A 16,573-nucleotide genomic window follows, 5' to 3' on the forward strand; every position below is an offset into this window, starting at 1 on the left:
GAGTGAGAGCAGAGCCCAGTCCAGTGCAGGCCTCAGTACAGACTCATGGAAGGTAAGGGTCTCAGGGGAGATTGCAGGGGTCTCTGCTCTCCCTGAGGCAGGGTGCTATTGCTTTGCCCATTCTCAGTTCCAGGTCACAGTCTGGGGCCCCAGTCTCAGAAAAAGAACAGAAGCACAACAGAGCTCACTGCCTATAGAGGAGCAGAGGACCCCACCTCACAGCGACAGGACAGAGGGGTAGGCCTTACCGTCATCCACAGGCCTGAGCAAAGGCTAGGAGAGCAGTCATAGCCTCTCATAAGACCTTGGAGGAAACCCTCAAGGAAACCCTGCAAAAACCCTCAAAAGCTTGAGAGTGAGTCCTCCACTCTGGAAGCAGAGCCCCACTTTAACAAAGAGTTAAAATCAAGTCATAGGCTGGGGAAATGAGCAAATAACAGAAGAAAAAAATCCAATCACAGACAATTTCTTTGTTCCTATGGAGGATGAAAATACACACTCAGAAGAAGATAAAGGCAAAACCCTGCATCCCAAGGTCTCCAAGAAAAATAGGAATTGGGCTAAGACTATGGAAGAGCTCAAAAAAGATTCTGAAAGCCAAATAAGGGAGATAGAAGAAAAATTGGGAAGAGAAATGAGTGATGCAGAAAAAATCATGAAAACCGAGTCAGTAGCTTGGTGAAGGAGATATGAATAAATCCTGGAAAAAAAAAATCTTAAAAAAACAATTTGGGTCAAAGGGAAAAAGCTGTCCAAAGTGCCAATGAGAAGAATGTCTTAAAAACAGAATTGGCCAAATGGAAAAGGAGATAAAAAGCTCTCTGAAGAAAATTCCTTAAAACATAGAATGGAGCTAAGGGAAGCTGATGACTTTTTTGAGAAATCAAGAAACAATAAAACAAAACCAAAAGAATGAAAAAGAAACTAGAAGAACATGTGAAATATTTCATTGGAAAAACAACTGACTTGGAAAACAGATCCAGAAGAGATCATTTTAAAATTATTAAACTACATGAAAGTCATGGCCAAAAAAAGAAAAAAAGAGCCTAGATGTCATTTTTCAAGAAATTCTCCAGGAAAACTATCCTGATATCCAGGAAGCAGAGGGTAAAATAGGAATTAAAAGAATCCACTGATCACCTCCTGAAAGAGATCCCAAAGTGCCAGGAATATTATAATCAAATTTGAGAACTCCTATGTCAAGCAGCCAGAAAGAAACAATTTAAATATCATGGTGCCACAGTCAGGATCACATAATATTTAGCAGCTTCCACATTGAGGGCTGGAAGACAAAAGATTTTGGTTTACAACTGAGAATCAACTACCCAGCAAAACTGAATATCCTTTTTTTTTTTTTAAAGGTTTTTTTGCAAGGCAAATGGGGTTAAGTGGCTTGCCCAAAGCCACACAGCTAGGCAATTATTAAGTGTCTGAGATCGGATTTGAACCCAGGTAACTCCTGACTCCAGGGCCGGTACTTTATTCACTGCGCCACCTAGCCACCCCTGAACATCCTCTTTCAAGAGAAAAGATAGCCTTTCAATGAAAAGAGGACTTTCAAACTTTCCTTATGAAAGAACCAGAGCTGAACAGAAAATTTGACCTTCAAATCCTGGACTCAGGTGAATCATAGAGGGGTTGGATTAGAGGGGCAAATTATGAAGTATTAATAATGCCAAATTGTTTGTATTCCTGCATGGGAAGATGATACTGATAATACTCATATGACTCTTCTCATTTATTAGGGCAGTTAGAAGGAGTACATAGAGACAAGACACAGGAGGGAGATGAATTTGAAGGCAAAATATATTAAATAGATGGAGTAATTGGGGAAGAAAGCAATGTCCTGGGAGAAAGAGAAAGGAGAGCTCAAATAGGATGTTATTTCACATAAAAGAGGTAAGAAAAGGCTTTTTCAGTGGAGTGGAAGAGGGAGATGGTGAGGGGAGTAAGCAAGCCTTACTCTCATTGGAATGGACTCAGAGCAGGAATAACACACACTCAATTGAGTATAGAAATCTATATTTACCCTAAAGGAAAATAGGAGAAGAAAGGGCTAGGAAAAGGGGATAGGGATGAGGGGAGCATTGTAGATGACAGAAGATAGACAGTCAGATGCAACACACTTCTGAAGAGGGACAGGGTAAAAGGGGGCAGGGAAAATAGAATAAATGGAGGTGGGGAGGAATAAAATGGAGGGAAATACAGCTAGTAATAGCACTTGTGAGAAAAATATTGAAACATTTCTCTGATAAAGATCTCATTTCTCAGACATAGAGAACTGAGTGAAATTTATAAAAAAATAAGAGCAGTTCTCCAGTTGATGAATGATCAAGAGATATGAACAATTTTCAGATAAGGTTATCAATGCAACCTATTTAAATACTTTCTTTAGGGGCAGCTAGGTGGTATAATGGATAAAGCACTGGCCCTGGAGTCAGGAGTACCTGGGTTCAAATCCGGCCTCAGACACTTAATAATTATCTAGCTGTGTGGCCTTGGGCAAGCCACTTAACTCCATTTGCCTTGCAAAAACCTTAAACAAACAAACAAATAAATGTTTTCTTTAAAAAAAATGTCCTACCTCACTATTGAGAGGAGAGATGAGAGTTAGAACAATTCTGTGTCACTACCTTATACCTAATAATTCAGCTAATAGGACAGAAGGAGAAAATGACAAATGTTGGAAGGGATGAAGGGAAATTGAGACATTGATACCCTGTTGGAGGAGTTTGAAAATGATTCAACAATTCTGCAGAACAATTTGGAACTCTGCCCAAAGGGCTGTAAAACCAGGTCTACTCTTTGGTGTAGCAGTGCTATTCCAGAAGAGAAGAAATATGGGAAGAAAAGAATCTAGAAGTATAGCAGTGCTCTTCTGATGGCAGGGAGTTGGGAGACTGAGGGGATGCCCAGGGGTTGGGGAGTGGCTGAACAAAGTGTGGATGGAATTGTGATGAAATGCTGTTCTGTTATGGGAAATGATGACAGGACACTCTCAGCAAAAAACCTACATGAGCAGATACGATGGAAAATGTGCTTATAGTAACAGCAATGTTGCAGGACGATCAGCCGTGAAGGACTTACTTTTGCTCACCATGCTGTGACCCAAGAGAACCCCGAAGAGCTTACAAAGAATACTATCCATCCCAAAGACAGAGCTAAATACAGTCTGAAGCATATTTTTTCACATTATTTTTCTTGTGGTTCCTTGTGTGTGTATGTGTGTGTGTGTATGTGTGTGTGTGTGTGTGTGTGTGTGTTTACTTTTATAACATGACTATTGTGTTTTTCATGGCTACACATTTTTAACCTACACCAAGTAACTTGCTTTCTCAATGAAGAGGAGTGGGATGGGAGAAGAGAGAATTTGGAACTCAAGGTTTTTGGAAGTAAATATTGAAACTTGTTTTTTCTTGGGGGGGAAATTTTTAAATAAATAAATTTTTTTAAAAGTTTATTTTACTTCTGAGCACTGCCTCCTTTACTCTGCTCTCTTATCAATAATTTAAACTGTTATACCTGGACTTAATACCCACCACCTCCTATCTTATGTCCCCCTCCCCTTCTGTATTCCTGTTGGGCAAGAAATATTTCTATCCCCAAGTGAGAGGACATGTTTACTACCTCTGATTCAAGCATCAGCCCCCTCCTTTTTGCCTCTCTTTGATAAAAGTTCTTTAGATGCCTCTTTAATGGGAGATATAATTTCCCCCATTCTTGGAGGAAGGGTTATTTTGATAGAAAGACTGTTTGATTGTAAGGACACCTTCATATATATGAACATATAATTATCAAACTAATGAGCAGGGAGATGGCAAATCTGCCACAATCAGGAGATTGAGACATGTGATGGCCACATGTTCAGAATTGTAGAAATGCCATCCAAAGGGGTCCTTTATGCCTGCATCCCATTAACTCTAAAGGCTCCATGCAACCAGATGACTGAAACAAAATGATTCATGATAGGGAGGAAAAAACCCTTTACAATCTACCTGCTATATAGTTGGATCAATGTTAAAACTATTCCCTCAGTTCTAAACCCAAAGGCACAAACTGACCTGTCATGAGCATCCAGGACAAAAAAACCCTACTCTGCTAGATTTTAGGCAAAAGTCATAAATACCTTTTGGATAGTCGATCATGCAACAGAGGGCCACATTATTCAATAGGTAAGAAGTAAGGTCACTGAGTGGAGCTGGTAGAGTGCTAAGCCTGGAGTCAAGGAGACCTGAATTGAAATCCTGCCTCAGTTACTTACTAAAAGCTGTGTGACCCTGGGGCAAAGTCACTTCCTGATGTTTGTCTCAGTTTCCTCACCTGGAAAAGGAAATAGAAAAGGAAATGCCAAGCCACTGTGGTATCCTTGCCAAGAAAACCTCAAATGGAGTCCCGAAAAGTCAGATGCCTGAAAAACAACATCTTAACAAGGAAATTGTGTGACCCAAGACAATTCCAAAAGACTCTTGATGGAAAATGCTGTCTACAACCAGAGAAAGAACTATGGAGTCTAAATGCAGAACAAAGGATATTATTTTCACTTTTTTCTTTCTCATAGTTTTTCCTTTTTGTTCTGATTCTTCTTTAACAACATGATAATATAGAAATATGTTTAGCACGATTGTACATGATTGTCATCTGTCTTGGGGAAGGGAAGGAGGGAGAGAGGGAGAAAAATTTGGAACACAAAATCTTGCAAAAATGTTGTAAACTCATTCCATCAGTGCAACAATCGGGAATAATATTGGGCTGTCTGCAAAGGAGAGTGCCAGCTGTATCCAGATAAGGAGCTGTGCAGTTTGAACAAAGTGCAAGGACTATTCCCTTTAATTTAGAAAAAAACAGATATCTTATTGTCTGATCTTGTTACCTCTTAGACTTCTCTTCTTTAAGGATATGATTTCTCTCTCATCACACCCAATTTGGATCAAGGTACAACATGGAAACAAAGTAAAGACTGACAGAGTGCTTTCGGGGGGGGGGGGAGCAAGATTGGGGGAAAATTGTATAACTCAAATAATATCTTTAATAAAAATAGATTTTAAAAAAAATTAAAAAGAAGAAAAGACATCTTCCAAAAAAAAGTCTTATTTTAGTTGAAAAAAAGTTGTAAACTATCTTTATATGCAATTGGAAAAAATACTTTTAAGTGGGGGAGAAAATAAACCACATCATAGGAAACTTTTTTTTAAAAAATGTAGTGATTGGAAAAAAAAATTAGATGCTTAGGATGAAAAAAAAATTTTTTTAACTACTTCCAAGGGCAGCTAGGTGATGCAATGGATAGAATACCGGCCCTTGAGTCAGGAGACCCAAGTTCAAATCTGACCTCAGACATTTAATAATTGCCTAGCTGTGTGACCTTGGACAAGTCACTTAACCCCAATGCCTAAAATGTAATTTAAAAAAATACTTCCAATAAAAAAATAAAAAAGAAATTGTGCAGTGGAGAAACTGAATCAAAAATCATCCCTTTAGTTTTGTATGACCTTTTCTCCAATTTCAGTCTCCTCTAAATCCATGTGCAGCAATTGGAAGTGGTTCTTCTTTTGGCATCAGTTCTTGGCATTTTTCCTTGAATAATGGTTACTCCTTTATCAATAATTTAAACTGTTTTAAAACTTGGAGCAGGGGTGGCTAAGTGGCGCAGTGGATAGAGCACTGGCCCTGGAGTCAGGAAGACCTGAGTTCAAATCTGGCCTCAGACACTTCATAATTATCTAGCTGTGTGGCCTTGGGCAAGTCATTTAACCCCATTTGCCTTACAAAAAACCTAAAAAAAAAAACTTGGAGCCAATCAAGTTACCAAAGCAAGGCCCAACACTCACAGCTTGGGGCCAGGTGCTGGGAATTCTCAGGTTGCCAACAATATTGGTAATTCCCCAACAAAACAAAAATTCATCCTTCATACATATTAAGAATATACAAGCTCTTTCCAAAGGTTTTCCAATTTTCCTTCAGTTTTACCCAGCCTGATGCAAAAAAAAAATTAATCATTAGACATTAAGAAAATAATAGCATTCTGGGATTTTACACACAAAAGTGAATACATGAAAATTCACTCAAAGCCAAGGAAAATGTTGGCTGCACTGCACAAGCCCAGCAAGGATAAAAGGGAAACCTTTTCAGCTCTTGGCTTGTAATCCAAAATTGATCCAAAGTTGAAATGCTGATAATATACTAATTGAGTTACAATTAATCCAGTCCATTTCCAAAGATTTCCTAATCAACAGACAATTCACCACATAAATAAGCAAACTTCAAGTGATCCTCCCCTTACATCTTAGGGGTGACATTCACTAGGATCCTATTTACATAGGGCAGCTTTTTTTCAGCATTGTTAAGGATTTATAGTCTTCTAATGAAGCTACTCAGTACGAACCCAGCAGCTCCCACACAGATAGACTACATTTGAATAATAATTTCCCCAATTCATTTATCAAGCCCAAAATAAATCTAAATCTTAAATTGGTCAGTTTTTGATTGTGCTTCATGAGCCAGCTACTTTTCCACCAACACAAGAACAGCAAAATCTGTGAACGAGAATTTAGAAATCATGAAAAAATCCTGAAAAAGGAACAAGCATTTCTCCCAGAGGTCTTAGCTTGGCTCCTCTCTCAAGGAGGTATAAATTTTCCTTAAGCTTTGGACCATCTTTTTCTCAATTTTCTGAGTGCTGCCAAAGATGAGGGCTGGATGAAAAGATACCACTCCTCCTACACACCACCTGCTGCCAGGAATCAAAATTAAGTTGCATTTAAAATATTTTCTTCTAAGAGCATGTTTATATCCTTCCCATGCTCCACTAAAATTAAGTTTCACATCCCTGCTGTGTCTGGACAAAGAATCTCCATTTTCTTCCCGTTGTCTTCCCTTCTCCCCTTAGATGAAAACTGCAAACTGCCAGATTTCACCTTTCCTTCCACACATTGATTGTATGCCTCTATCCTTAATGCCAAGCTCTCTATTTTCCCTGCTATTTTCCTCCAAATTCTGTGTAAAACCTGTTTTGTGTTTGACCCCTCTGGCCTCTGGAGCTTGGATCAGGCAAAAAGAACAAATTGGCGCATTCATGTGGAAACCCAAAATGCTAAGGGGTAGTTACCCTGATCTGATGGTCTTCCTCTAGTCCTCACCAGTTCTCAGCATATAAACTAATGACTGCAAGGCCAATATGACTAGGCCTTACTCAAGTATACTAAGGCCTATTAATAGTAGCTTTGAGTAGCACTGAAACCTTGACAAGGGGCATTGTACAATTTAGAACCTGGCACATGAATCTTTTGGGGAAAAAACCCTTGGTAGAAAACAAATGTAAAAGTTTCCATGGACAATTTGTGAGCAGTGGTTTAAGATAGATCCCTTAGACTCAGAACTTTCAAAGGAAAATGTTTCCCAGACACAGATGACTCCTTGAAGTAGACAGTTAAACCCACAATAAGAAGAAACCTAAGTGGGCATTAAATGTATTTCCCATTCCCTTTGTCAGCCTCACTAAAGAGTTCTGTTGATATTCCCCAATTGACAAATGGTCAAAGGATATGCAAAGGCAATTTACAGATGAGGAGATCAAAGCAATCCATAGCCATATGAAAAATTGCTCTAAATCCTAATTATTAGAGAAATGCAAATTAAAGCTTCTCTGAGATACCACCTCACACCTCTCAGACTGGCCAATATGACCAGAAAGGATAATAATCATTGTTGGAAGGGTTGTGGGAAATCTGGGACACTATTACACTGTTGGTGGAGCTGTGAACTCATCCAGTCTTTCTGGAGAGAAATTTGGAACTACACCCAAAGGGCAACAAAAATGAGCATACCCTTTGATCCAGCAATACCACTACTAAGTCTATACCCTGAAGAGATCATGAAAAAGGATAAAAACATCACTTGTACAAAAATATTCATAGCAGCCCTGTTTGTGGTGGCAAAGAATTGGAAATTGAATGAATGTCCTTCAATTGGGGAATGGCTTAGCAAACTGTGGTATATGTATGTCATTGAACACTATTGTTCTATTAGAAACCAGGAGGGATGGGATTTCAGGGAAGCCTGGAGGGATTTGCATGAACTGATGCTGAGTGAGATGAGCAGAACCAGAAAAACACTGTATACCCTAACAGCAACATGGGGGTGATCATCAAACTTGAAAGACTGGTTCATTCCATCACTGCAATATCAGGAACAATTTGGGGCTGTCTGTGATGGAGAATACTATCTGTATCCAGAGAAACAACTGTGGAGTTTGAACAGACCAAGGACTATTACCTTAAATTTAGAAAAAAAAAAACCCAGATATCTTATTGTCTAATCTTGTTGTCTCTTATACTTTTTGTTTCTTCCTTAAGGATATGATTTCTCTCTCATCACACTCAGTTTGGATCAAGGTACAACATGCAAACAATGTAAAGACTGACAGATTGATTTCTGTGGGGGGAGGGGAAGTAAGATTGGGAGAATATTGTAAAACTCAAATAAAATCTTTAATAAGAAAAACAAATATTTCTGCTGACCACTAATGGTCTCTTGAAGTGTTGTCCTTAGAGAAGATTAAGACTCCATTGGTGGAGTCAAGACATAAATTGGAAGTTTAAACTTAAGTTCTCTTTGTTTCAATTCCTTGTAAAATCACTGGTGATAATGTCTCAGTCTGTGGCTTTACTTGAGATCCACAGCTCACTCTAGGTATGGACATTTTTGCTAAATAGTTACTACTGTTCAAACCAATAGCTCTGAAATCCAGGCAGGAACAGATTGAGTTTTGGCAATGATGACCTTCCATTCTTGCTAAGGTTTTGTTTAAGCTGACTTTTCTAAAAAAAAAAAAAAAATCCTTATTTTTATTGCAGTATAATTGACTGATTTTTGTGATGGAGAAGAGGAAATCTGGGCACACTCTGTTATGTTCCTTAGATTGAGAGCAAAATTTTGATGTATTCAATGAAAAGACATAAGGGATCTCACGGAAGAAAATTCTTTGGGAGAAGTTAGTCCGGCAGCTATGGGAAAGACTCAACAAAAAAATTTTGGATACAAAGGGAAACAATTCCAATTAAAGGGAAAAAATGGGCTTTGTCTGAATAAATTGATATGGATGTAGAGACCTCTTCTGCTTGACTTTTAAAACGCAATGTTCAGAAGATGGAAGCAAGGCCGGGTTAGATGAATTGAAGAGTTTGGCCCAGTCCTACAGTGAGCATCAGGAATGCTAAGGCTGATCAAGTAAAGAATTCTAAAAACAAGAGAAAGGGTTGGTTTTAGTTAAAAGGGGAACAAAGGGAAGATCAAAGAAAGGATAGAATCATTAGTTGGGGTAGAGGAAAGAGAACAAATGGTCAGAGAGGAGATAGAAACCCTATCTATCTTCTCTACTAAGAAAGACCTTTGCACTGTGTGGTATTTAAATAAAATTCAAGAAATATAATTTCTGAGTGATTAGTCATTTTATTACTAATGCTAATATTTCAGAATGCCAAAAACAAACATGGTGGTGGGCTCATGACTTATGCCCTTGGAAAAGGGGTGTTCCTGAGAGTGACATTCAACTCTGATTTGTTAATGAAAGCATGAATGTTATAGTGAGGGGCTGGACCTATTCTAATAGGTCATTTATTTCCAAGTTATCCCCAGAATTGGGAAATTTTAAAGCTGAGCAATAAAAAGATACTGGGGGGAGCCAGGATGATAGCGAAAGAAGGAAACAGTTCAGTAAAATTCTTCTCCCCACTCCCAACTTTTCCAAGCAACCCTAGAAAATGTATCAATCAGAATTTGAGAGAAAATTGCAGGGAGTCAGCTGGCAGTGGGGTCAGCCTGGGGAAGCACAGAGATGCTTATGGACACCAGGGACGGAATCTGGCCAGAAGTACCCCCGGCAGAGGCTATGGACCAGTACAGGAAGAGGTTCCACATCTGGCTGAGAGGGATTTGAAACTGGACAGTGTCAACTGGGAGCTGTCCCTTCACAGAACTAGGATGGGACCCCAGAGGTGGCATTCCAGGGTGCAACACAGTCTCAAGCCCCAAGTTGTATACTGATAAGCACCAGTCCAGCAGCAGCTGTGTCCCCAGCTCAGAACACAGCAGAGTCATTTCTAGTCTCCAGTTCAGAACAACCAGAGGCATAACCAAAGTTGGGGGGCACACCTTGCAGTTACTCTGAACAGAGCTTTTCAGGTGGTTGACAGTGACTAAGACCTCAAAGAGTATGCTGAACACAGAACCCACAGGATTGCTGCCCGATTTAGATGAGGGGAGCAAGGATCAAACTTTATCTTCAAATAAAAGAGCACTCAATGCCCCTGGAAAGCAACAGCAGGATCATCCCAGACCTTCCCTCCAGGAATGGGCAGAACCTGAAAGCAGGAAGGAGGTTGGAAGAATGAGCAAACAAATGAAAAACCTCTAAAAACACCCAGAATCCTATTATCAAAAGCTATTATGTCAGCAGGGACTCCAAAACAACTACAAGCAAAGACTCAAAGGAAAGCACAACTTGGCTCAAATCCAACCAGAATTCCTAGAATAGATGAAGCAAGAGTTTTAAAAGGAGATTTTAAAAGTTTCAGTAAATTAAATGAGAGTGTTAGCAAGAAAAAAAATAGAAAAGGAATCAGAGTCCTGGAAGAAATCATTGAAAAGGGAATTAACAGATTAGACCTTCCCAAGCAACAAACTCCCTGGAAATTAAAATGAAGTAAACAGAAGTCAATGATTCCATGAGGAAAAAACTAAAATAAAGTCAAAACCTGAAAACAAAGTAGAGGAAAATATACAGAGAGCGTCCTGAGATTAAGGTGAAATTAAAGAATAACTATCTGAATGCCAGAACCCAAAAAAAGAGACTGGACATTCTACTTCAAGAATTCTTAAAACTGAACTGTTTCTTAAACAAAACAGCAAAATAGGAATAGAATGTTCCAGGCACCACCAAGATCCCAAAATAAAAACTCCCAGGAACATCATAGCCTGAATCTAGAGCTTCTAAGTCAAAGAAGAAACACTCTTAGCAAACACAAAGACAGAACAGTCTCAAGGATCACACAGGATTTGGCAGCCACAACATATAGGAACAGAGAGTTTGGAATATAACATTCCAAAAGGCAAAGGAGATGGGTCAAGAAGAGCTTAACCAGTCCTGCCCGGCACTCAGGTGAGGGGAGAGACACCCCTTTAATAAAGGACAGGATTTCCCAGAATTCTTGATTGAAAGACCAGAGCCGCACTGGAACTTGGAGGAGCAGGAGAAACAAAGAAAATACAGGTGAACATCACCAAGGACTAAACAGGGCTAACCTGATGACTTTTTAATATAATTAATATAATTATCTCCAGGGATCACAGAGGGATTCTGTGCAGACCAATCCACATAATTAGGGGAAGATTTTAAATAAAGGGAAAGGAAAAGGCTGATCTATTTTAAACTTCACTCACACCAAGAGAGCTGGGTAAGAAAGGCATTTTGTTCCAAAAAGAAACAGGAGCATAAGAGGGGGTAGATGGAGGGATCAGGACCGAGCAAAACAAAGTAAAAACTCCTAGTTCTTCCTGCATTGCCATCAACTGGGGATCCAGAGATGTGATGGAATGCTGTTCTGGGGCAAGCTCTCATCTCCCCAAGTGACCCACACAAGTCCAGGGGTAAGTCATCTCACCCACCCACCTCTCTGGGTTGTGAAGATACAATTCAATACTACTCGTGGAGAGCTTTGACAGGCTAATAATGCTTGTCACCTTCATTGCATAAGGGAATGCATGGATTAGACAGGGGAGGTCTCCAGTGGGGCCACCAGAGACCACCTTTAGGTAAAAGCATAGAGGCCATGCTGGCTAACGCACTGGGTGACAACAGGGTGGAGACTCAGCAGGAATAAGGTACAGAAAATCACATTCATAAGCACGAGATGGGGGAGAGTGCATGGGGATGTCCCAAGGATGATCTGGGGGTTTGAGTGACCCACAAGCTCAGGAGGAGCAAGTCCGCAGGCTTCATTATGAGGGGCAAGGTTTGGCCTCAGGCCTTCTGTCTTCTGCCCAGGGTCAGTTTTGGGCCTCAGGGTTTCAGAGGGACATCACCAGTAGATGTGCAATCAATACTTGTGCCCCTATTGCTACTTGGCATCAAAGGACAGTGGGCAGGAGCCAGAGGTTCCTCCTCAGGGAAAACTTTTCTCTGAACTATCCTATAAGGGAGTGAGTTCCCCATCCACAAGGAGACCACTGGGGTCCCTGCCACCCCTCCTAGGATAGTTGGAGTTGATTTTAAAAGTGAGGGGTGGGTGGAGCCCTCTTCCCCAGGATGACCCTTCAGACAGAGCCTCCGCTGCCAAGGAAGGTGGGCAGGGGCAGAAGCACCTGGGCTAGCAGGCCACGGTTGCCCACCTTCCTAGGCCTTCCCAGGCAGGTCAAGCAGGCTCACTCAGCCACACACAGGTTTCCACTTTATTAGAAAAGAAAAACCGCCAGGACCCGGCCCAGGCGTGCAGCTCCCAGGTGGTTCTGGTGACTTTGCATCCGCAGTCTTACAAAACTAACACTTGGTAGAAAAAGATGCCTCTTGGTACCGTTACTTCTCATATAAATAGCTGATTGATCCCTCTTGGCACAAGCACTAGAAAAAAAACACCCCCTTGTGTCCTCCTGCAGGAAAGGCTCAGTAAGACCCTCCCTGCCCTCACTGGGCAGCCCCTGCCCTCTGGGGGTGGGGTGGGCCAGGAGGCCCCACCCCTCAGATGTCCATGTAGTCGTCATCCTCGTCGCTCTCACTCTCCAGGGATGATTCCTGGCTGGACATCTCCAGGATCTCCAGGGCCGGCTGGCAAAGGCTCTCCTTCTTTACGGTGGCAGCAGACTGGGCACTCAGGATCGCCGACTGTGGAGACAGAGGGAATAGGTGAGGCCGGCCGCTGACCACGGACACCCCTCCTACAGTGAAGTCAGCTCGTTGTGGGGTGAGCAGCACCCGGTGAGGTCAGCAGGGTCCAACCAGGGGCTGGTGCCTCCCCTCAGACCAGGTGCCCCATACCCATGGCTGGCAAGGATGGCTGGGGCCCTATCCTCAACCCCTCCCCCGGGCTGGCACGCTCCCTCAGGTCAGTGCTCCCGTGCCTACCCACCCCCATCTGCAGGCCTGGCTCCTTCTTTTACCTTTAGCTTTTGCTTGGTCTCCTCTGAGATGCTGCCCTTGGGGGAGAGGAGGGTGGGGGTCGGGGGAGTGACCGTGATCTCAGGGGGGAACTTGGAGATGGAGGAGGGGATGACGAGCTTGGGCATGGTGGGCAGAAGGCGGGCTTTGACCCGGGGGGGTTCTGTCCGGGGGGCCAGGCTTCCTGAAGGCTTCGAGCTAGAAGCTGAGGAGGAAGCAGAGAAAAGGGGTGAGAGGGCACCTGGGCCCTGCAGATGCAAAAGACCCAGGGGATTTAGGGCAACCTTCATTCTACCAAGAGGAGTGCCCTCAGGGACCCTTCAGCTCTGCGGCTGGTCTGCTGAAGCATCCGGGACTGCCTGGGCAAAGGTGCCAAAGAAAAGCAAGGAAGTCAGGTTGGCCAGACCAGAGTGGCTGAAGGGAAGAGAGGGACCGCCCTCTCCACCGCCCCACCCCCAGCTGCTGTGGAGCCTTCGATGACCTCCAGAGCACCCTAGGACCCTCCCCTCTCTTCCTCACAAGCTCAGAGCCCATCTCCCGGTCCTTGCTGGGGCCACCTAAGCACTGAGCCACACGTGCCTTTCCCCCCATCCTCTCCTGTAGCCCCGCAACCCCCCCCCCAATTCCCTCTGTCCCAAACCGTGAGCTCCTCCCAGCAGGCGCTTGATGCATGTGTATTGACCGCTGGGGAGCACTTCCTCTGGACTCTCCCCCTCCCACTGCCTTGGGGGGAGGGGGTCCCAGGAGATGCCCCAGCCTCCCTCCTCCTTTGGACTTCAAGTTCAATAATCTGCTCATGGGGAGGATGGGAGGGCTGGGATGCCACCTGAGGCCGGGGCATGGTTGATGGAGAGGCCTGAAGATGAGGCGTCTCTGGGGGCCTGAGACAAGTCAGAGGACGCTCCAAGTTGGGGGAAGTCTGCATATAAGCAGGAGACAAAGAGGAAAGGGAGGGGAGGGGAGGGGAGGAAGAGGAGGTAAGAGAAAGGGAGGGGAAGATGAGGAGAAGAGAAGGGGAAGGGGAGGGGGGAAAGGAGAGAGAAAGGAGGAGGGAGGAAGAGAAGGAGGAGGAGGAGGACAGAAAGAGGAGAGCAGGGAGCACAAGTAGTTCATGAAGGTTCTGGGTGGAGTCCCTCCCCATGCAGACCCCCACCAAGGGCAGCACTGCCCTACAGCCCTGCCCTGACTTGCCCAGCCCCTCAAGACACTCCCAGCACCCAGTGTCCCAGGATAGGGACTTAATATTTACTGTTGACCCCCCAAGAGACTCTCCTAGGAGGCTTGACCCTGAGGACGCAATAAAGTCTGGGAAAGGCTGGAGGGAGGCCCTTACCCTGGCCACAGGTGCGTCCTGAGATGGCACTGGTCACTGTCTCAGTGTGCCCGAGCTCAGGGTCCTGTGTGGCGGCCATGGCCAAGTCCACCTGCGGCCCAGGGTGGGCCTCCTGCTGCTGAGGTCCCGAGGTGCCTCTTCGACTGCTGGCTGCCGGCTCCTCCCCTAACATCAAGGACAGAGTCAGGGTATCACAGGAGAACTTGGCCTCCTTGTGGACAGGATGCCCTTCTTCGAGAGTGGTCCTGGCCATATCTGCCCCACTGAGGGCACTCACGATGGGGAAGCGAGGAGAGAGAAAGAGTTCAGTCAAGGAGACAGAGAGAAGGGTCTCCAGAGAGGAGACGAGGAGCCTGCTTAGTGCCAACAAGACTGAAAAATGAGACACCCCCCCCAAACCAGCCTGACCATCAGCAAGCTCAGGTCACAAAGGGATTGGGAGTATTAGAGGGGCTTAGAGAAAAGGAAGTCCAGACTCCTAACCCTACCAAAGACCACCAAATGCCCCCCAGCAGGACTCTATGAGACTGTTGGTATGTAAAGGAAGAAAGAAGGAAGGAAACCCATGCGTGTCTCAGAGGAGGTCTCAGCTCACTACAAAAGGCCCATTTTCCTCCCCTCCTGCTATGTCAGTACAACAGGGGTGGGGTGGGGGTTGGAGGTGTGTGTCTGTCTGCTTTCCCCACTCCAATTCAGCCTCCACTCAATTGATGCTCCTATAGTGCATAATGGATCATGTCACCCCTCCTCACTACACTCCAGGGGCTCCCTAGGGCCCCCAGGAGCAAACCCTCTGGCGGGGGGGGGGGGGGTCGCCTTAGAGGTCCCTTTACACAAGGCTGGCTCCCTTCCTCCACCCCTCCCAAATCACCACAGATTCTGCCTATGCTACAGAGACTGTCCTGTGTCCCCTGCAGGTGTCTCATATTGGCTCATTCTCTGACCCCGTGTCCCCAGTCCAGGACCTGGGTTCTCACCTCCACTAGTTCTGGGCCAGGTCGGGCAGGCCCAGGAAGGCTCCCAGGAAGGCAGCCTGGGAGCAATTTGTCCTTTGACCATACTCTGTTGGGAGCCCGCTCCCTGGTACCCCCAGGTCCCTGGAATGGACTGCTCCATTTTAGCTCTGACCATGAACCAGGTCCAATGAGGCTTTGAGGCAGGAGAGTTGCCTTACCTGGAGCCGGACAGGCCATGCTGGGAGCGACCTCAGGATCTCTGGAGACAGCAGCTGGCTTGGCCTTGGGGGGGGGGGGGCGTCAGCAGGGGTTGGGTCAGAGTTTGAGGGTGCAGGTGGGAGGGCCGGGGAGGCCGTTGTGCTGGCCCAGAAGAAGTTCTCCCTGCTGTCCTTAGAGGGTTTGGGAGTGGTGGGGGTATCCCCTGTGGTCTGTGAACATGAAGAAAGAGAAAGTGAAGAGGGGCAGGAACAGATACCAGGTACATGACAAACATCACCTCATTTAACAGTTGCTGCTATTATTCCTATTTTATCACTGAGAAAACCGAGGCAGACAGCGGTGAAATGATCTGCTCAAGCGGCTTTCCTGCTTCCAGGTCCAGGACTCTCCCTACTGCCTCCCCTGGGTTCCCTCCCTCTTGCTCCCAGTTCCTGGGTCTAAGCTGACAGCACCTTCTAGCTTTCACCAAGGAAATCCATAGGCCCAAGTCACTCTCCTGCTTATATGCCTTTGGTAGTTTCAACTCACTTCAAGCAGTTGAGACCCTTCATACACCTATCTGGCCTAACCTTAAACACCTCCACCAGGACAGAAGAAGATCAAGGTCCTGGGAAGACAGCATCTGCTTGGTGGTCAGGGTTCTACCAACCTGGTGGGTTGGCTTTAAGAAGACATAATGGGCAACCTTGATTTAAGAAGGGAGAATGTCCTTAGGATCTGAGTCCTATCTGATCTATTGTCAACATGCCAGGTAGACCTGGACAAGACCTATCACTGACAGCACTCCCTAGAGTGTGTCAGGATGAGGGGCCAGGTCCTGAGGTGGAGGGAAAAACAAATCAACACAGTCAGCACTACTGAGGACTGTACATCCCTCTGGAAAACCACAACTCAATAAGGAGACAAATACAAAACCCA

At 44.5% G+C, this 16,573-nt stretch overlaps 2 protein-coding genes across 4 annotated transcripts in view; one reads left to right on the forward strand and one right to left on the reverse strand.

Annotated features, from left to right (window-relative positions):
* LOC141497082 (uncharacterized) overlaps positions 1–16,573 on the forward strand; it is an 857,774-nt gene that overhangs the window by 253,788 nt on the left and 587,413 nt on the right. The gene's annotated exons all lie outside the window — the stretch shown is intronic.
* On the reverse strand, positions 7,794–15,723 carry LOC141497172 (calcineurin-binding protein cabin-1-like). Of its 3 annotated transcripts, XM_074199828.1 has the most exons (5): positions 15,655–15,723; positions 14,481–14,645; positions 13,974–14,066; positions 13,150–13,352; positions 7,794–12,874 (listed from the first exon to the last, which is right to left on the reverse strand). In XM_074199828.1, the coding sequence occupies exons 1-5, from the start codon at positions 15,671–15,673 to the stop codon at positions 12,731–12,733; spliced, it is 624 nt and encodes a 207-aa protein (XP_074055929.1). In that variant the 5' UTR covers positions 15,674–15,723; the 3' UTR covers positions 7,794–12,730. The 3 variants fall into 3 exon arrangements, with proteins under 3 accessions (XP_074055929.1, XP_074055928.1, XP_074055930.1); XM_074199827.1 differs by lacking the exon at positions 15,655–15,723 and having other exon boundaries at positions 14,481–15,646; XM_074199829.1 differs by lacking the exons at positions 13,974–14,066; positions 15,655–15,723 and having other exon boundaries at positions 14,481–15,646.

Source organism: Macrotis lagotis, chromosome X, assembly GCF_037893015.1.
Source record: "Macrotis lagotis isolate mMagLag1 chromosome X, bilby.v1.9.chrom.fasta, whole genome shotgun sequence".
In the NCBI taxonomy this organism is placed as follows: domain Eukaryota; kingdom Metazoa; phylum Chordata; class Mammalia; order Peramelemorphia; family Peramelidae; genus Macrotis; species Macrotis lagotis.